Raw genomic sequence first — 22518 nt, 5'->3', positions numbered from 1 at the left:
CCAGCACTGACACAGGGAGCAAACAGAGCTCCTCACACCTGGTGTGCACACAACCACACACACATACACACCTGAATGACTCATGGTTTTAGTGCATAAAACAATTTCCATTTTGTTGTACTTCATTTATTCTGTCTATTAGTGCCGTGTGTGTGAGTGTATCTGTAACTGTATGAGGGTTGTTGTGATAAACGCCAGATGGATAACTGGACAAAGGCACACACACACACAAACATACTCTGACACACCCACACACACACGCACAGGCTCTGGTACAAGCTGTATGCACGCACAGGTGTGTGATGTGAAATCTGTTTTGATCTGTTTGGGCAGTCATGCGTCCACCTCTCCTAAGGTTACTCGCTCTTTCTGTCTCTCTCCCTCACACACACAGAAACACACAAACCACACACCTGTGGACCAGTGGGTATGCTGACAGGTGTCATCAGTCCTCCTACATGTTTATCTGTAGAGTGACTCCAGACTGACTCAGGTTTTGTCGGGGAATACTGGCTCAGGTCTGGGATAGAGATGTCACATCAGCTGTCATTTAGCAGCACTTAGTAACACTCACTGACACAGCCAGGCGGGGTGGCTGAGCAAGAATTAAACCACGCACACATTTCTTTGCAGGGTGGGGAGGAAATAGGGAGCTAAACCACGGCTGCAAATTCAGCCCACTCGTGATCATCAGCATATGCGTGTCTGGCATGGTGTTCTGGTGTGTTTATTTATAAATGTTGTTGGCTGTGTCGCTGCATGAATATAGAAACATTAGATTTTTTTTTTTTAGACAAATGAAGGCGGTTATCAGGCTGCAGATTTTATTTTTCTGGTGAGTGTGCAGACCGAAAAAGCAAGGTTGTGAAATAGAGCCTGCCTGTTCGGTTCGCTCACTGTTTCATCATATTTCATTCATTTCTGCCAATCTGCAAGCTGAACATAATCAAAATGAACTCATATTTCCCAGAAAAGGGGGCAGGGATTGACCATGTTGTTAGCATGTCTGTGTGTCTGTGTCTGTGTCTGTGTATGTGTGTGTGTGTGTGTGTGTGTGTGTGTGTGTGTGTGTGTGTGTGTGTGTGTGTGTGTTACCGGCTATGAGCTAGTAAGTCATTCAGGGAGAACACTCCCTCCCCAGGCTGTCGAAACACACACAAACACACGCACACTTTATGGCTTTTTTTTCTTCACTACCTAGCAACTGCATTAGTCCAAAACTAAACAGGAAATGCTGAGGATATGGGGTTTGGAGTTGCTATAGAAACAAGAAGCTATGGATGCTGATGTAACAGGTCAGGTGATGATTATGACTTGTGTGCTCTCGTATAGCTCAAAGGATGAGTCTGGTGATATTTTCTATTTTTCTCATTGTTGAAAAGGAAAAGGAAAAGAAAAGCCCAGTCCTCTGTGCCACAGTGCTCCGTTGTTGTCCAAAAACATTAAAAAAAAAACACCATTGCACTTAGACTTAAGCTTGGTTTAGAAATTATTGAGAGATGAACTAACAACTTGCTGGTTTTGGTCTTGCAAACCTTTAATGCAGATGTGATGGAGCTGACATTTGTATAGTTCCAAGTACTTGTGTAGTAAAAGTCCTAGATTTCACAATGCCAAACTCACAGATATATCCTATTATTTGTGTGGTTAATGGCTCACTGAGTGGAACACTTCTGTTAATGTATTTTAAACAGGAGGTCAATCGAAATCAGGCTGAATGCTGACTATTGAAAGGGAGGGCTGTACAGAAATGAGAAAGAAGAGTTAGAGGTGTTGGCATGAATACATGGATTGTGTGAATGAATGAAGACAGAAACACTGAGTTACAGATATAAAGAAGAAGACAACTCCTTGTTTTTTCTTTACAGAACATCAAAGAATCAGACCTTGGAGGAAAGTTGTTAATTTGAAAGATTTTAGAATACATGCTTATTTTAGCATTGATGTGCCTTTATTTTTAAACAGTATTATTAGACCTTGGCACAAGGATGCTACATGCTTACTGGCTCACTGGTGTTGATGGAATATTCCGGTATCAAAATTTGGTGCCGAATGACAGTTTTTGATAATTGATTGTATCCAAGTAACTTGTTTAACTTAAAAGTAAAATAAGTATGGAAGTTTGGTACCCGGCCCTAAGTGCACATTTAAAAATATTCTTTTCTCCAACTCCAAACATGCCTAAGAGATTGTCATCTCTGATCTCTGTCACCAGACCTTCAAAACAGTCTTATTGTTTCTATGGTAACAAGGATTAAAGGCCAATTTCCTGCCACGAGCTTGACCTTTAAATGTCCTTTTGTGACCTTTTTCTGCTGTCACCATCTGATCTCTGTTGAGGAGAAAGAGCCTAAAGCCCGTCTGGGTTTATTGCTTGCTGGCTGAAAAAGAAGGTGAAAACTGCCTCGTACAAAGCTGAACTCCAGTGTGAAATTCAACACATTTCAGTGAATCACTAAACTGACTGACAGTGAATCGGTTTATTCTCTTACATCATATTCTCAGTGTTTATTGTTGCCTCAGCCAAATCATTAATCTGTGCAATGTAGAAATGCACTGCATTGACCCTGCTGACATCAAATAACTTTTTTTTTTTTAATATTGCATGGCTCAGTGTATTTTTAAAGATACTGCTGCTTCTCTCAGTTTATTTACAAGCAGTTCAGCTCAAACCCACATGCTGTGCCACCTTCTGCTTCTGCAAGTTTTTCATTGAAACTGCATTTTAGATTTCTGTACTCAAGCACAAACGCTCAGGCAGTGGCTGCACTGCATGTTTTAGACCATCAACTTCATTGAGTAATGCAGTTGCGAACGTGAAAGCTGCCCCTAAGATGGAAAATGGTCCTTATTGTAAATATATGATGATATTGATCAAAAATAAATGAAGGCATGGAAATCAAGAAAGAAAAACAAATAACCCCTTGAATTACTTGAAGAGTTTTATTGTGAAGGTATTGAGGTTGTAAATGCTATGGCACTAGAAAAATTTGTTCTAAATTGAAAATACATACATAATGCATAAAATTGAAAGTTCATAGGCTAACTGACAACAGTTTTGATAAAGGAAAAAAAAAACTCCAGTTGGAACACCTGTGGGTTTGGGACTGTTGCTTGGACCAAACAGCCAATTTCAAGACATAGCCTTGGGCCAAAAGAAAAGATAATGGGCATTTTCTGCTGTATTTTCACATTTGGATGGACACGTGTGTGGCCTGGAAGAATGGAAGTTCAGGCTGCCGCAAATTTGCATAATTTGTAGTTGATGGGCTAAAACATGCAAAACACAGGTATGGTCCTTTAAAATTACATCCATTCTCACTGTTGTCATGGTTATCTGTGGGCTGCTGCCATTCAGTGCTCTGCTCAGTCTGTCTGTATAGACATTAAATAGACCGAAAGGGTTTTCTTTTTCAAATCTGTATTTCTCAGTAGGGGGAGAAAGGGCTGTATAGTTAAAAATTTCACTTGAGTCAACTTGAAGGGAGCTTTAGACAGCGTTGTCATCAAATGTTTGGTACTGTGCGTGACATTAAGAAGATGTTATCACGGCACAGGGATTATTTGATAGATGTATAGCTAGAAGGAGATGGTTGGGTGGACACTGCTAAAGTTCTGTCATCCTCCCCCTTCTTCATCCCTCGCATGCCTCAATCGATGATTTATGGGAGGATTGGTCGAGTCTGGCTGAGCGAAGCAGAGCGGAGCTGAGCGCTGTGAGCGTCTGCCCTGCCTGCTGTCTCTCATTATACACACCCAGGGGGAGGGCCATGACACACTCACACCCACCCACACACACACACAGACACACACTCACATATACACTTTCTGTCTCTCCCCTGGTCCACACACACCTCGACATGCGCTCAGATCTTGCTTACATCATCCATGCAGTAGGAGCAGATCCGACACCCATGCATACATGCTGAAGCGTGCTCCAGTGCCTTTCACATGCGGTGTGTGTGCGCTGCATGACACACACGCAGCCGAGCCTACCTGCTACAGAACAGACACACACTTTGACACGCACTGAGGACACAACGCTGAATTTGAAAAAGAGGAGACAATTTGCAGAGAGGTTGTTTTCTAAGGGACTGAATTATTCAGAAGCATTTGTTGCCAGAAGAGCAGAGGAGAGAAAAAACAACTGGAAGAAACATGTTTATTTAATGTTGTCAGTAAGAGGAAAGGTGGTGATTCCTTCCACCCTCAGGTGTCTCTTTCTCTTTTTATGTGACGTTGTTCTGCTGACATGAAGACCGAGTTTGTGTGAGTAAACAAACTGACAAAAACCCCAGGTTGTTTCGTGTGTGTCTATGTGCCAAACTGAGCGTGCGTTTGGGTACGTGGACCGTTCCGTATGCTGCAGATGGTTCGAACCCTAGCCCAGTTCAGCATTGCTCTGGAGGAAATGAATGAGAATGGGGAGAATACAGGAGATGAAGGAGGAGGAGGTGGTGGTGGAGGAGAGAGAGATGTTGGTGTAGGAGGAGGAGGAGGAGAAGTGGTGGACAGAGATGCTGTGGATCAGTTCAGAAACAACAACGGGAATGGGAACTCCAGCGGGACTTTGAATGGGAATGGGCTTTGTGCTGGAAGCCCCAACGGAGAGGTAGACTAGAATTTCTTGCTTTATTTATTAATATATTTCAGTGAAGATATGTGTTTTTTGTGTGTCTGTGTGTCATTCCTGTCTTGCACCTTTACTGCATGTCCAGGGCTGCCTGTCCAAGTCATTTTCGATTTCACTCCATCAAAAAAAATCACTTTTTCCTCTCTTGCTCTACCTCTCACTCTTCTTCTCACACTTTTGACTTTAAATCCTGCTTCCAGTAGACCTCTCTTTTTCACCATTATAGCTCACTCCATGTATTTAATTTGTTTGTCCCCCTTGGATAATGTCTCTTTCTTCAGATCCTTCTCTCTCTCATGCCTCTCTATAATAGAATTAGAGCTGAGTGAATCACACGATTAGCTCCAACACCTACTGTCACAAACACTCACAGAGCTCTCTGTAGTCCCACTGTCTGTCCATCTGCACTCATTCATGAATCCCTACAATCACTGTCCAGTGTTTAGATCAATATCTTTAGTAGATTTATTAAAAAGCCTAATATATTTATTTATTTATTTGTTTGTTTGTTTGTTTTTTTCAAGGTGCCTGTTGTAGTGTTTCTTTATGCTTGTGAATTATGCACCTCATGTTGAAGTTATGTGCGTTTGAGTCGGAACAGAATCAACAAACACGCTTTGGATTACATGCACACATGTATGGACTCACACATCACTGTGGACATAACACAGCTGCTGTATTTCTTCTATAATCTTAACACCCAGCCTGTTAATCCACGCCACAAGGATTTAAGTGTATTTGTATGTGGGAGGGTCTATTACAGCACAGCTAAATGTTCTCTTCCCACACAACTTGGTGACACTTGACATAAACCCCTCGTATTTATCATTTATAAGTAGCATACAAACATAAAATAAACTGTTTATAAAGCATTATAATGAAGTAGTGCGTTTATACAGCAGCATCTAGTTATGGATGCTTCACAGGAGAAGTTTAAGTTGTTGACATTCATCAGTGAACGCTTAAAAAGACCTTTTAGCTGTTTGCAGCTACATTATAGTCTGTTATAAACCAATTATTAAATTTCTTTTATAAAGTGATACCTCTTACGTTTAGATGTCAGTTCTCTCTTGAAACATTTTATCTCATTTTAAACCACAGTAAGAACACTAGTCTTTCTTACTGTAGGTCTGTCAGTCAGTTTTCTAAAAATCGTCAAAGTAATTGTGTGTAATTGTATATTATTACAGTGTAAGTACGAAATACTTCCTGTCCTCTTTGGGTTTGTGGTATTGAAAAAGTAAATATCGACACAGAAGAAGATTAATTGCACACCTTAACGTTGATTATTTTATGAACTGATTGTGTGAATGTGAGGAGCTGCAGAGGGGAAAGAGGATGATAAGAGTTTGGAGAGGAAAGGAATGGAAGAGGTAATGATGATGGAAGAGTTGAGAGGTGGATCAATAGTGTGTGCGTGCGTGTCTGAAAGAGAGAGAAAAGTATTGATCAGTATGGAGTAGGTCAGCAGTCTGTGGCCTGAAAACGACAATTAGGGAGTACATAGAGACACGCATGCTTATCCTCTTCCTTACATTTGCATGCCAGAATTACATAAGATCGCTGAAAGGCAGAGGCTGAGGAGGAAGTGAAGGATGAGACTCCTTCACTTTCAGAGGTTCCACCTCGAAACATGGACAAGACGTGAAAATCAGTCTTAGGGTTGTTTGTTTATTTTTTTTTTTTACAGAGGTGTGTGCATGAATAGAGGAAGAGATGGGTGATGAGGGTGCTTTCTCTTTGGGCTAAGAGGCTGCCTGTTGCTGCTTTCGCCAGGCTGTTGCCAGGGGATACAGTCGTCGGGGAAGGGAGGGAGGAAGATGAGGGCGGCAGGTGTGACAACAGCGATGAGATGAGAGGAAAGAGCTGTGTTTCAGTCGCTGATGCTTTTAATGAAATAACTTTAGCTCAGATCTCAAACAAAATGAGATGCCCATATGCTGTGCTGATGTGAGAATAGCCTACATGTTCAGAAATTTAGCAACATGCAAAGAAATTAGAATGACATACCAGATGTAGTAGTTAGCTATACAATCCTTGGTATTAGTAATTTTGATATTAGATATTTGTTGTTTTTTTTTAACTTTGTGAAAGTCTTTGTGGCATTCTGTCAACTGAAAGACAGACAAACAAAAATAATTAGTTCCCAAAACACAACATTTTTGATAGAATTGTTTGTGAGAAGCTGTATTATTCCAAACTCACAATCTTTACACCTGTGCCCCATTATAACATGTTCACATCTTTTTTTTGGTGGTCACAGAAAGAAAGGCTGTGACCTTACAAAATATTTGATAGCTCAAAATTAAAGGCAGCTGTGGCACTTAGAAATTGGGAAATTCACTTTGTTGGCAAAAGACCACTTTTAGATACTAAATTGTCTGCACAGAAGAGGTACTGGATGAAAAAAGGAAGTTATTTTCTATCAAATAATGAACACAAAAAATTCTGCAATTGAATGCCAATTGAATGTATAACATTCTGTTTTAGCCATTCAGAGGCACTCAAACACCAAAATGTAGCACTGTCAAACTACCAAGGACAAAATTACAGGAACAGTTTTCTGCTGTTTTATATAAATAAAATGTGAGCAGTAAGCAAAAAAAATATCAAAAGGAATAATACAGAAATCCATTTTGAAATAAAGCAAAAAAGAAGAAGAAAATAAAACACTGATCTCCTTTGCTTTTTGTCTGGTCTTGACTGTAGAGTTGTTTGATGTTGTGGTAACAGCAGTATAATATGACAGTGAACAGGACAACATGCGCTCATAACAGTGCTAGCAAAGACAGAAATACAGCACATACATAGTTAATAAACATTATGACATTATGAAACCACAAGCACAATAATGTCAAGTCAAACAGAACGGCATTAGACAAAGCTGCCTGAGCTCTGACTCTGGTGTATGTTATCTTTACGGTTATGCTGTAATGTTTGGCTGCAGTTGTGAGGAATAGCTTTATGGACCCCCTGTGTCCACACCATTATTAAGACACCGGTGCTCACAGAGGGACACATGAGAACATGCTGTACTACATGTACTACTTGCTCACTCGCTCACACACACACACACACACGTGAAGGTTTGCCCTAAGGTCCCCTCATGTGAGACGGGCTGATGAGCCATCCATTCAGTCACATTGATCGCTGCACCACAGGCTACGACCCTGACTGCCAAGTGAACTTGAGATAGTGTGTTTGAGATTGTGAACGTGACTGAGAGAAAAGACTAACAATACACTTACAGGGCTCTAAACATACTAATGCGCCCGCTTACGCTCTTTGTGCAACTCTGTGAATTCCATCTCAAATGAACTGACTGTGACGTACGGACTTGTCTCTCTAAACAGATCTTAGCTCGGCTGTTTTGGGCTCATTAAATTTAACAAACACAGACTTGCTCTTTAGGCCACATCATTCCTTAGAACCAGGCTGTTAAAAAAATCAAGGTTATCTGATTACAAATAATTCAAAGCTGTGATCTCATGATCTCACTTAATCTTTTTAATATGTGAGCAAAACAAGCAGATTTGAACAAATTCATATTTTGTAAATTTCTTTCCCACGTCCTCACTTCTTTCCCAGTTTTCACCATTCGTTGTGTAACCCCTCAACCAGAGGCTCATGACAGTGACAACTACCACATAACTGTGGCCCATGTCTGGTCCCTCTGCACTGGTCCCATAACCACTTCTTCTACTGTTTAACCTGCAGTGTAGAGGATGATCAGATGCTGCTCACAGGAGCTGATGCAGACACCCTTTCAGTTCTCCAGCAGCATTGTGTGCCTCTGTTGAAAATAAAAGCCCCCTTCCTGGTAATTCCACACTCAGATAGCCAGTATTTGTTGCCCTTGTGCTTGATGAATTTTCAGGTGTTTCAGGGTCTGGTGTCAGGGCCGGGGCTCTTTTTTTATCTAGTAGATATTCATGGTGTCAGTGGTGACAAACATCCAGAGGCTGTGAGTTCTGTCCCTGTTGTGGTTAAAATACAAAGTATTCTCTCTGCATTAATGTACAGAGAGAACTCCAGTGGCAACTGGAGTCAGGTTTTCAGACTGTACATCATATACAACACCCTCTATTGTTAGATCAACAGAGGAGGGATCCTTCTTCCAGGATGGACAGACTTTCAATAAATCATATGTCATATGTCATATGTCAATGATCAAAACATGAGACCAGACTTTTAATTAATAAGAAGTGTCTTTAGAGGACATGAAAATGTTTAAGAAATAATTTTATCACACTACAAAGAGTGTATTCCAATTGCAGTTACACTAAACACGTCCTGTCTATGTTAAGGGAGACTTGTGTACACACTTACCTGTTTTTCACTCCCCACCCTTGGCCTGATGAGCTCGGCAGGGGAGAAAAATGAAGCAAACAGTGACTCATCCTGTGTCATCGTGGTACCACAGGTTAGAGTGTGAGACTGTTGTTTATTACACTGCTTTCAGCTGAACTTTCTGGTCTGATGGTTGACTCCGGCTGGACTGAGAGTGTCTCTGCAGTACTTTTGGCTCTGCTGCTTGAGACCAGCCTGTCCTGTGACCGTTCAGCCTCTCAGCTGGGGTTACTATGGTAACTCCACTAGCAAAATGAAACTAGCATTCCTAGCATTATTTCACCGCGCTCTGATGTGTGTGTCTGTGTGTGCGCGTTTGTGTGTGTCTAATCTAATAAAGACAACCAGTACAGAACAGAGGACATTCCTGTCTTCAGGGAAGTTCCCCTCTTGTTTTACTTCATTGTCACACACAGACACACGCTACTCCCTGTCTTCTTGTTGCCAGGTCATGGGGGTCAGCATCATTACCAGCTGACCAACTCTTAGGAGACTACAATCATACAGCGTGCACGTGTTGATTTACCTGAACTGTAGTGAAAGCCGTTGAGTGTTTGTTTTCAACAGGCTGACGTCAAAGTAATGATTCCAATCAAGCGGTCGCAAGAAAGAAAAAGTGGATCCGCATTCGTTAATTTGGTCACCGTAAATGAGGTTTAATTTGTATGAGACATGGGAGCAGAGGCAGCTGTGTTCTTGTGTGGAGTGCAGTGTGTGTGTGTGTGTGTGCAGCACCGTGTCAGGAAATGCTTACAGAAACAGCATCTATCATCGCTGCTGAAGCTGCTGGAGGAATGCAGCTTTTACTAAATGTAGTTGGACTTTAAATACAATAGTTCTCAGCTGTCAGAAGGAACAAGGAATGATCTGCCAGTTCTCCCTTTTCGAGAGGCAGACATCATCTTTTAGCATCGGTTAATAAGTCAGAGTATTAAAGCTCTGATGAGCTGGACAGGGGAGAAATAATAAAGCATATCCCTACAGATAACTGCCAAGCAAATCAACTGCTCATTTAAACCTGATAGCGTCACACATTATTTACTCTCAAATATGTATTTTCTGGTTCCAGTGGTAGTTTAATTAAGTGCTAGTGCTAAAATTATTAGCCAATCATTTACTTGACTGACTGAAAATTAAGTGGCAACGATTTAAGTCACTCATCATCAAAGCTTCTCAAATACTAAGATTAGCATGATGTGTTGTAATTCTCTGAAGTGTATGAGATTTTTCCCCCTTTATGGTTGGCTGTTGCAGCTGGTGACTCTAATATACACGTTGTTTCAGACTCTGAATGTGAAGCAAGAAGAAGGTCCATGATTGAAATGTTATATCTCTAATAAACTCAGTGCTCACTTGCAAACATGCAACTTTTTAAATAATAAAATATTCTCTGCAACTTGAGTTTGATACTGTAACAAAGGCGAATCTGCGATTCTTGTCTTGTTTTGCTCGGTGTCACTCCAGCAGTGCTCGTACTTACTGTAATGGGACTGAACCACAAGGTATTTTGAACAGATGTACTTGAATAGTGTCCGTACATGGAGGGTAATTCAGCAGCAGAAATGTATGATTACTGTGTTATTGTGTTTCCCTCTTTAGCCATGTTTAGCCCTGTATTTATTCTCTCCACTCCATTGTGTTTGTGTTTGTATGTCAGGACAGAGTTTACTTGGATTGAATTCTTCACTCTGTGAAGGAACAATTGATGATGCTTATTTTAATAGGAACTATTTGACAAAGGAGGTGGGATGTAAAAATCAACCTAAGATTCACTATTTTAAGAAAAAAACAACAGCAACAACCTAAAAGTAACATGCATTTCTGCATGCTGTTTCACCATTTTCCACTCCCAATCACTTTCATGCACTCTCTTTCTCTCACTCTCTCTCTCTCACACACACACACACACACACACACACACTCCTCCATCCACACACCACCTCTCACCCTCCGGTGGTAGCCCGCAGAGCCCCTGGGATCCCTACAGATGCCACACTAAACATGGCCTTTCTGGGAAGTTATTGTTACAGTTATTTATAGGGCACAGTCCTGCTGGCAGAGGGGAGCAGGGGAAGAGGGAAAAAAGACTCTCATCTGTGTATGGCCTCTCTGTGAGTGTGTGTGTGTGTAAGTGTGTGAAAGACAGCGAGAGAGAGAGAGAGAGAGAGAGAGAGAGAGAGAGAGAGAGAGAGAGAGAGAGAGAGAGAGAGAGCAGGAGACATTGTGGTTGTATGTACACCATAGGGTTTTGCCTGTGGCTCCGTCTGATATTTATAAGTCATGTTTGGTACCACAGTATTTTGGGGGTCTCCCCTGAGACCTCTGAGACCCCTGAGATAATGTGTCTGACTTGTTCCATGATCCTTATTCTCTATACTCTCTCTCGCTTGTTATTCTCCCATCTCTCTGTTGCAAGTAATAGGATGGACTTGAGCATTTTATGACCAGGAGAAGGAGAGATGGATTTCACCTTTCAATAGTTTTTTTTAGGGGAAAGTTGTTGGAACACTGTATTTTAGCTTTTATGTTACTGTGTAGAGGAGTAAAATATAATGTGAATAAATGTGTCTGTGCTTATCGCAGACATTAGAAAAATCATCTCACTCTTTTTTTAAATTTTGATTTCTCTCTTCCTGCCCTTCTTTCTGTCCTCTGTCTTTCTTTGTTGCTCTCTCTTTCATGGTGTCTGTTTCCTTCTTGGCCTTCATGTGTTGGGCTTGTGTCCACTCTGTGCTGGAGCAGCTCATTCACTTGCATCCGTAGATCATGAGTCATTGTTAGGGTGAACTGCTGAGTCATGCTTTGCTTCTGAGGACTTCCTGACCTCAGTGAGTCCCTGTGTCTTTGTGTATGTGTGTCAGCCATGAATCTGCAACTATTGTGACATCTTTGCAGTCTTATCTATGTTTGCCTTCCTTATAATAATACTTATAATGTAGCATACTGACATTTAGGATCTAATATTTCAATCACACAGTTCCAGGAACTTGAAGCCGAAGGAACCAAAAAGTCTGCAGTTAGCCTTGCTAGCAATGGGCCTGTCTCCAAAGTTCAAAGGAAGTGCTGAGTTATTTTTCCCCTTTAGTACGTATCAGCAGTGAAAAAAAATTACCATATAAAGTGAAGTTTTAGTTTCCCCTACTTGCTCTTAACTCAATTCCACTACCTCATAATCTTTCTTTTATAGACTGCTTGCAGTCTGAATTAATTTGTGCGCATGTTGTTGCAGTTTTGAAGCGTGTGTTTGATGAGTCAGCAACATTCAGTACAGCAGAACCAGCCCTGATAGTTCATGGGCCATCAGGAAGCACCTCCATGGGAACAGGGTCTATGACACAGGGGACTGAAACCAGAGCTGTAAATATGTTTATGTGTGTATGTCCAAAATCAGGCAGTAAAAACTTTTCTGTGACTCTTCTGTGTTTCTCCACTATATTGGAGATATTTTACATTTTACTGTCACATTGCCTAGTATGAGAAACACTCTACAGGAGTAGTTATATGAGTGATTAAGAGAATCCAGGCTGGGTCGGCGTTTGTGTGTGTGTTTGTATGCTGTTTTATGTCTGCGAAAATGCGCCATCTCCATATTTTGTATCTGTAGTAAGATGTTGTTTTAGATACACAACTAACCACAGTATTAAATGTGTGAGTGCGTGGGAAGGATAAATCTACAATCCTGATTGATCTGCTTCTTCCTCATTCTTCACAGGACATGAGGAAACATGTGATGATGACCCTCTTGGACACAGAGCAGTCATATGTGGAGTCGCTGCGCACTCTCATTCAGGTAACACACAAACACAACTGCACACACTCATACACTGGTCTTACAAATGAAAAGTGTTCACCAACAGGCTCACTCTTTCTTTGTATCGAGCTGTGAGCACAACACAAACACACACGTCCTACACAAAAAAACAAACACACATAAAAACAAACAGGCCATTTTGGATTCACAGAATCCAAAGAATTGCTGAGGACCTGAATAACAACTGTAGGTAACAAAGGTGTTATGTAATCCACTTATTGTCATTCATCCTGTGGATAATCTGCTAACCCCACCACATCTCACTGTCATCAGCATTATCTGCTCACACACACACACACACCTACACACACACACACTATATCCTACACCTATCTCTTTTCCAAGAGCTAGCAAACCTTTACCCCAAATCTTAGACACATCCCCCTCTCTAGCACCTTCACGGACACACACACACACACATACCTGCGATTACCCTACATTGTTGTATAACATGTCACCAATCGCTGTGTGTGGGCAAAATTGTGTGTGTGCGTGTGTGTGACTGTGCGTGCACAGTCCACATGCACACTGACTTTGCTGAACGTCTGCCTATGCATGTGTTTCTGCATATGTGTGTGTGCGTGTGGCCACAAAGTGAATAATGGCGGGCTGTGTTCCCATGGCGACACAGGGAAAATAAGTGTTACCACGGTGACTGCAGTGAAAGTGCAGATCCCTGAAGGAGGATGTCAGATGTGGTTCAGCTGAGACAGCTCTACAGCGGCGCTGTCCAAAGTTGAAATCTCACACTTTGCAGTTTCTTTTTTGGGACTTTTGGGGAAGGTTTCTGTATAACAACATTATTACTAATTAATAACTATATTAAATTTTTGATCAGTTTAGTCAGCTGAGGTACAGTCAGATACCTGGACTGACATAAAGAATTAATATGATCTGTTCAAATCAATGTTCTTGTAACAATAATTGATCAAATAACAAAGTGTAATGTGAAATGGCTCAGTCATAGTGATGAACCCACAGAAAATTAACACCCGACTCTGCAGTTCCCCTCAGCTCTATGGAGCATCTTTCAGCTCGTTGTTTAGCTGCTCGCTCACAACTTTTCTGCTTTTGTCCAGCCCCACTGCTGTCGTAGTGTCATTTTCGGCCGCAGCAGGCAGCTGTTTTCTGCTAAAAAGCTCTGAAAACCCACTGCACATTATCTTCCCAGCAATAAAAAGAAAAGTTAGCAGTTAGCTGCTGAACACAATGCAATGAGATGAGAAACACATTGTAATGCGCTTATGTGATGCTATACAAATGAAGTCAATTATTCTGAGGTCAGGCTTAATGTCTCTTTGCAGTTTTAGGCAGCTCGGACAGTAACATACCTGTCAGAAGTAGATGCCATGAGAGTTTTAACTTAATGGCTGTTATAAGAGGAAGGGACAGGAAGAGCAATCTACACGCATCATACGTAGTCACTCTGGGAATGAAACGCAGATTAACATCAGATGTGAAGTGTCTCTAGCCTACCTGTACCGTTGATCTCAAGAAGAGCTACAACTTCGAAAAGCTTTATGAGGCAAAAAATGTCCAAAATTGTCAGCTCTGAATTGCCCTTTGCTTCCCTGTGAGATCAAGTTAGCCATTCCAGATAGTTACTGAGCTCTTATGTAACACAATTCCCTGGAAATGTTGTTGAACGAATTACAAGCTGAATCATTTGTGATTTAAAAATGTCTTAAATCCCTTCTTGTCCCAGTTTTGATTAGTCATTAGTCATTTAGAAGTCGGGCCGCAAGAGAGAGTCAAGCCTCTTGGGCCACTGCTGACAGCCAAACTAATAAATCCACTAACATTGATATTATTGTGTGTAAAAGAGCAAATGAATAAAATTATGTCAGACAAGAGTTTTGATGCAGGTATTTTGAATCCGACTTAATGTGTTTGTGACTGAAACATTTACGTCAACCTGGCCGGTGCCACGTTTGCATCATATTGTAATTCCAAGTTGGAGAAATCAAGCATTTCTCAATTCAGCTAATTTCAAAAGGATCTATACACTATTTCTTTGTATCTGGGTTCAGTTGTTAACAATCTGATACAAATCCTTAACATAAAGTAGCAAATGTATCTATTGTAACTAAGGCCAGCTGCTGGGGTAACCACTGGCATAGTGTGTGGTTTCTCCCAAGTTCTTCATTTTCTGTCGACTCCATGTGAATGCAGCTTTCATTACATGCCACACACATACAGAGTGTTAGAATTTAATGAAAATCTGGCCTGGCAGCATAGTAATAGGAAAACACCAACACGAGATAGATTTGTATTGATAATTGCTGCTAAAACCAGGTCACTCACATTCAGGTCATACAGAAAATGCTCCCAAAAAAAACGTCCATTTTATCCCAACAGGCAGGAGCTGTTAAGCTCTTAGTAACACAGAGACAGCTGACCTGAGACCAGTCTCTTCCTATGGTCTGTGTGCCATATCAGTATAAACTGTGACATAGGTTAGTTTCTGGAAAATGGAAAATCTTGACCCTGAATTTAGAAATCATTGTTTCACCCAGAAGTGTTAGTGATTGCTACCACTGTATAAATGTTATCGCTACATCTTTGACTTTATCTCAATTATATTATATATAATTATCTCAAATTTATATTATCTCACAGAATGCAGTATATCATATCACTAAACCCTGAGATCATCAACTTAAGTCAGGATTAAATGTTGAATAATGTAAAAATGAAATTAAAAATTAAAGTGCTTTTTGCCCTTAAAGCAGGAATGTGACTCGGCAGATTATCTCTTTAGATCACTGATCAAAAGCAGACACAGATCCAGATCCATGGCACAGCTGCAGTCACAGTCTGTGTTTTGAGAACTATAAATGGAAAACAGTCCCAATTACCTCCTCTTTAAGAGCAAGGGAAAAACCCGATCCTGTCACAGACCCGAGTCTGTGAGAAAGTGACAGTGACAAACTTTTTCTGTTTCATTTAAAATGATTCTGCATCACAAATCACTGATATTGACCTTTGGTTAGTCAGATTGTAGCTTCATTATTTTGAAGGCAGGACTTTTACTAGGAGTGGATTATTTTTAGACTTTTAGCTACACAGCAATAGGACTACTTCTTATACCACTGTATTTTTTTATATTGTTGACATTGAATTGGAAGGAGAGAGGTATACTATACTTCAGATGGATAGGTTATGAAAAACATGTAGCGCGTCATCCTTGTTACCTCGTGCCCTTTTGGGACAGTGTGGGTTTATGAGTGGACATTTATGATGAAATACAGATTAAAGGAACCCCATGTGCCATGTTTTGCACCTTTAACACATACACAAGCTAACCACTGCTGCTTGTCTATTGAAAGTGTATATGCAAAACACACTAACACACACAAATGGATTGAAACAAAGCAGTGTCTGGATGCATGTGTGTGCGACAGACCTGACTGGCTGTGGGGTCGCTGTCAGGAATGTGGGTGAAACGGCCAAAAACGGAAACATTTCGTTGAAATTGTGTGTGCAAGCAGGAGGAATGCTGAGCAGCAGCTTATTTAAAGGCATTTTCTAATAATAGTAACATTTTTGTAGCCCTGTTGTGCAGGAGAAGCAGTGGAAGGAAAAGGGAAACCTTCCCCCCTTCCTCTTTTCCCAGAAAACACACCTCCCCCTGCTTCTCCCTCCTTGTTATACAAAGTTAACATTAATTATTGAGAACATGCTCATGCTCATTTTATATTTATTATTTATTAAATGTTAAATGTTGGACTTTGAAATGACCGATATTTGGTCACATTACAAGAATAAAATACATACATCACCAGTATAGTAATGTGTTATGTTTCATGTGATTTCATATGTAAACCATATTGCTGGAGCTGAACTTGGCATTGAAATTGCTCCTGACAGTCGTACAAGCTGCTGGTTCGTCACTGCTTTTTCAGCTGATCTCATGCTTATTTAAATGATCTGAAATGGTCAGTAATTAACTGGTGGTTCTGTTCTCTTCCCTCCCAGGGCTACATGCGTCCTCTCAAACAACCAGACAGCGGCTCTATAGTGGACCCTCTGCTGGTGGACGAGATGTTTTACCAGATCCCAGAGATCCTGGAGCACCACGAGCACTTCCTGGAGCAGGTCTCCGGCTGCGTCAGCCAATGGCATGACAGACAGACTGTGGGACACCTCCTCATCCAATCAGTGAGTAGAGATGACAGTAAATAAGAGTAGTGTGACTGTACATTAAAGTCACACGCAGGTTTGTAGCAGATATAAAGCTCAGATTTTGGGTCAGACATGAACTTACCAGAGTAGGAGTGTGTGTGTGTGTCCATTTTTTCATTGCAAGGCTTCTTCATGATTTCTCACATATCACTGAGCTGACGAGACTCTTAAACTTAAGCCAGCAAGTCCAACTGTGACTGTGAAAGAGTTTACTTGCAGAGTAAAGCCTGACCAGTACAATAGTTACAGCTAAGCCCATATCACTATCACTATTATCAGGGTATATGTTAGCCGACTAGATAAAATAAGTCACAGAGGAGAAAGTTTGAGGTACTAAACATTTGTCTCCGTTACATAGTTTGTCCACCATAGTTTACATTTCAACTGTAAAATGTCCTGCTTAGTTTACTTTTGCTAGTTTGCATATAATTATTTAATAACCGGATGTAAGTAATTCTAATAAAAAAAAAAAAACAGTAATTTTCTCATTTCAAATTGTCATCCTCAATATAAACCACAAAAATCCAGTATCTGTCAGGCTCTAGAACCGATATCCTCTTTGTGCTGCAGGAATGTATTCAGCATGTTTGCATTGTTAGCTTCTATATGCAGAATGTAGTCTGACAGTGTGAGATAGTTAACCTCTACCAGCAAGCAGTAATCTCTTAACTTCTCTGAGCACCCCCAGGCTTGAGAACAATAAGGCCGTACTGTGTGAGAAAGACCCGGGGAATCCTAAAACTTGTGTTTAGAGTGTGGCAGCATGAATTATGGTTGCACATCCTCAGTCAGCAAAATTACTAACTAACTAACCACCAGATACTCAGTCCACCTAAAAGTACACCTCATTCTTCAAACAGCAGCAAACCATAAAAAGCACTTGTAATACATGTGTAATAGAAGACACCATGTAAAACTGTGGCCTTCAGACTGTTTTGACAAATTCTTTATTCTTGGAAAGTGAAGTTAAAGGGTTATTCTTTTCAAATGTAGTTGCAGTTATCTTTGTAATACAGGTACACATATTATCATTTACCTTTAAATTTAATTCCAATTTTTTCCCATGAATTTGTCCTGAACTTTTATGATCCTCTGTGGTGCTTCAGTAAAGTGCCTCTACAGACATGACCTATCTATTTTCCTGACTACAGCTTGAATGAATAAACAATCTTTAAAAGCATCCCTGACAGCAGGGCAGACTGAAGGGAAGCTGTTTTATTAAGAAATGGTCTATAGTTGGTAACACTAGTTTAATATTTTGTTTTCCCGATGACCTCTCTGCGACCCATTTAAAATTTCCCATGACCCAAGGGTGGTTCTCAACCTAGACTTCAGAAAACATTGCTCTAAAGCATCAGTGCTGAGCTAAATGTCAGGTTTTGGTCTTTGAAAATGAAAGAGAGAAGAGTTTCTATCCAAGCTGACAACTTTACACAGACTTTGAACAAACACAGGCAGACATTTGTTAAAGTAAAAGCAGCTCTGATACCAATTTTCTTCAGTTTCCTGAACAGACCAAAACACTGCATGGCCACAGGTTTTGTTTTTTATTGACTGGGGAAGCCTTTGCTCTCTTGCTATGCTAATGCTATTGTTATCTCTCTTAGCACCTCTCAGCTTGAGTGAAACCATATCACACTCTCACAAAGACAATATGGCAAATTAAAGAAACTTTAACCAAATTAGAAGTAGATGAAGCAGGCCGAGGCAAAGAACTACCCAAACTTTTTAACACTTCATGCCTCCTGAAATACATTCTCAGATACGTAATATATAGATACAAATTAATAACTTGTGATATGATATATGTTGCTATCGGTGAGTTTTCCTTTAAAAATAGAAAGTAGGAAACAAGTAGGAACAGAAAAATATAATGGGAAGTAGAACGATGTGAGTGGTGGGTGTTTTTCCTGTTCAGTTGAAGCTGCTGCAGATCCCTACTGCTTCGACTGAGCCTCCCTCCCCTCCCCCCACCTCTCTGCCCCTCCCCCCTTCGTTTCTCCCCTCTGCAGCTCTTAAAGCTGCAGCAGCAGCAACACACTCAAGGCCTCGTTGGCGCAGTAGGCAGCGCGTCAGTCTCATAATCTGAAGGTCGTGAGTTCGAGCCTCACACGGGGCAGCTTGTTTTGCTCAGGTTTTTTCTGTTTGAAGTGGGAGATGATTTAGCACATTTGCCTCTTGGTTTGTGGGAATTGTCTCTCTGCTGGCATTCGGAGCACATTTGTCTGCCGAGCAGCAGTAAATCTCTCTAGATTTGTGGAAAACATTACAAAAGAGTTATTTCATAACACTGACTGAGTTTAGAAAATCATAATACTATCCCCTCCCTCTGCTCAGTCAGTGTTCTGTTATCATAAAGGGTTTCATGTCTGACAGATTCTCTCCTTCCCAAAAACATATAAATAATCTATTATCAACCCCTTAAGCATCCTGGAATCGACTATCTATATTTTACATTTACATACTTATAAAATATTGACTATCTAAAATATGTTGGAGAGCTGTTTCAATGTATTATCACACTTTTAGACCTTACTGGCATGCTTCATTAAGTCTCTTCCTCAGACTATGAAAAAAACATTTAATTGATTTTGATAAAAATACTTTAGTGTTTAAATAATTGAACGAATTTGGATTTGATTTGGCATGTGTTCATAAAATATAGTGTACCAGACACTAGACTGGTACACTGTGTTTTATGACTTTACAAGACTTATTTTCTTTATTGTGTGTGTGGTGTGATGCAAGTTCCAGCAACATTTATCATGATAGAGAAAGACAATGAAGGTTCAAAGTTCATTTTGTTAATCCATAAAGTCCTGGAATCAACACTGATAAGAGAACATAGGAAATAAATAGTTAGAAAATAAAACCATAAAGTCACATATAAAAGGATCATAAACAACAACAGATTAAAAAGAAATTTGATTAAAAAGATTTAAATGAAATTACATTAAAATTACAACTATAAAAGAACTAAAAGAATTTAACTACATACAGGCATACAATCACTAGATGTTTAGTAAGAAGCAGACAAAGGAGAAGATCCCAACTATATTTCATCCTAAAAGACAGTGTTTACTTGACATTACGAGTGGTAACATTAGTGGGTTAAAAAGTAAAGCATAAAACCATGCACTAAGTTATCTACATTATTTTGGGATTGCTTTTAAGGAGCCCTTGTATAATCTCTGCCTCTAAGGTTAGAGGGTTTGACGGCTTTTCAATTTAGGTTAAGAGCGCACTAATATATTTAGAGGGAAATCTTTAACAGAGCTCCCGCTGAAGAACATTAAGTGTCAGCTTTTATAACGGAGCCACACTTCCTCTTCTTTCTGCCATTTCTATCCTCTGCTGTGACTAATCCTCACATTCTCCACAAAGATTGAGAAGAGGGAGGATGGAGAGAGGACACTGGGAAATGGGTGATAGGAAAAGGCGAAGCAAAAGGCTATGAGGAATAGGAGAGGGTCAGGCTGTTTCATGAAAGGGTAGAAAGCCGGTTACTCTGTGACGTCAAATAAGGCGCCACACTGTGCCTTATGTCTGTTAACACACTCTCTCTCTCTCTCTCTCTCTCTCTCTCTCTCTCTCTCTCTCTCTCTCTCTCTCTCTCTCTCTCTCTGCTCATGTCTCTACTCCTTTTCTTTTATAGCTCTATCAGTCTCTCTCTGTTCTTCTCTACCATCTATTTGTGAAAAGAAATCAGGTCAGGGTGATTCATCCGTGTGTTCGTGTGTGTTTCTGTTTATGTGTGCTTGAGAGAGGCAGAGAAAAAAGACAGATGGACAGAAAGACTCCTTTTTCTAATGCCAATGAAAACAAATTGAAAAACACTTATACTAAGGTTTCTTTTGTAATGTCTCCAATTTCAACTCAATGTTGTTGTTATTATGACTATACAGTAACAAATACAACACATACTAAATGTCAGCTGTTGACATCCTCTGTTGAGTGAGAATATTATTTACTCACTCAACTAACACTTACTAAGTTTGAACCTAACTTACAGCTTATATAAATAAATATTCACATTTGTGTGCTAACATGCTAAGCTAAGATAGTAAACATGTTAAACATTATATCTGCTATATCTGTTTCAGTTCTAGTAACCATCGTAGTATAATAGATGTAGGATTGTTCTATTCCCTGTTGAGTCACTTCCCGGAGATCACTGATCAAGAGTGATATTCTACTTTCCTTGAGATATCTAGCATAAAGAAAGCTATCATCGCACAGAAATTTTACTTTACTAGATTTGAGATACAAGCTGGAAATAGCACAGATCTGCATCAGCTTTGACCTGGACTGCTTTATTTTTCTGCTTCTACCATTAGACTTAGTCTAACATTGTGACAATCCCATAAAATTAAACACAACTTAACTTAAATGTCCCTCTCTTCTACTTTCCCCCCAGTTTTCCAAAGACACTCTAGCTAATATGTATTCAGCGTACATAGACAACTTTCTCAGCGCCAAAGATGCTGTGAGGATTGCCAAGGAGGCCAAGCCAGCGTTTCACAAGTTTCTGGAGGTGAGTTTTGGACTGAGACACAGGATGTCCTTTTCTTTATTCTTTATATGCTGGTTTGGAAACCTAGAGCCAGATCTAGAAATGTTTCCCTGCCTGGTGGAAAGACCCTTTAACCAGTTTTTAAAGCCTGAATCTCTCCACCAAAACAAATAATAATGGCATTTCTAAAGAGGAGTTTGCCAACTTGTTGAGAGTTTGTACACTCCACACTGCCCAATTTAAAATGGCTGTTGGAGGGTTAAGGTTTTAGGGTTCATTTTAGAATTAGGTTGCATGTGTAAAGAATGCATCATGTCAATGATGGGTCCCCACAAATGTTGTATGACAAGGTTGTGTATGTATAGACTTGTTTTTATATCCTGGTGGGGACTTACACCCGACTGCATGCTAACCAACGAGGACCAAAAATTAAGATCCCCATGGGTAGAGACTGCTTTTTGAGGGTTAAGACCTGGGTTTAGGGTTCAGGTTTGAATTGGGTTTTGGTTAGGGCTAGGGTAAGGTTTAGGGTTAGGTATTTTGTTGAGATGGTTGAGGTTAGGGTAAGGGGCTAGGGAAATCATTATGTCACTGAGTGTACCCCACATAGATAGTGAAACAAGTCTGTGTGTGTATTTGTGTGTGTGCGTGCATATGCTTCCTGTCTTCTTCCCCATGTTTATCCATGTTGGTATTCCCATGAGTTTTGTCTTTGAAAGAGAAAGGCTTGATTCATTGTGCACTGAAGTTGTGGACTTAAAAATCTGCCATAAGAATTGAGAATTGTGTGTTTAGTTATTAATGCTATTGAAAAGTGTTTAACAAGTGATTTTACGCTTATGATCAAACTGAAAATACATATATCTGTCATTAAGTTCAGGCAAAATGTTTTGACAAGGAGCTGAAACCTGGCAAGAGCTGACAAAAGTTTTTCCTGTAATATTCTCATTTCTAAATTAAATGGTATCAAATTTAATCTGGGAGACTTGTGGCTTACTGTGCTCAATTTAATATATATATATTTTT

General features: G+C 40.2%; 1 protein-coding gene and 1 non-coding gene across 2 annotated transcripts in view; both read left to right on the top strand.

Annotated features, from left to right (window-relative positions):
- Window positions 1–22518, top strand: part of LOC121187054 (rho guanine nucleotide exchange factor 17-like) — a 63728-nt gene that overhangs the window by 30025 nt on the left and 11185 nt on the right. The window contains exons 2-4 of the mRNA XM_041046129.1: window positions 12696–12773; window positions 16773–16955; window positions 21397–21513. Of these exons, the coding sequence (XP_040902063.1) occupies window positions 12696–12773; window positions 16773–16955; window positions 21397–21513 (378 nt within the window). The remainder of the gene's footprint in view (window positions 1–12695; window positions 12774–16772; window positions 16956–21396; window positions 21514–22518) is intronic.
- On the top strand, window positions 19026–19098 carry trnam-cau. The gene has a single exon. It is a non-coding gene; the product is annotated as a tRNA-Met (tRNA).

This window comes from Toxotes jaculatrix, chromosome 9, assembly GCF_017976425.1.
Source record: "Toxotes jaculatrix isolate fToxJac2 chromosome 9, fToxJac2.pri, whole genome shotgun sequence".
NCBI lineage: Eukaryota > Metazoa > Chordata > Actinopteri > Toxotidae > Toxotes > Toxotes jaculatrix.
Note: the sequence above shows the minus strand (reverse complement) of the source record. Positions and strands in the feature narration are given on the sequence as shown.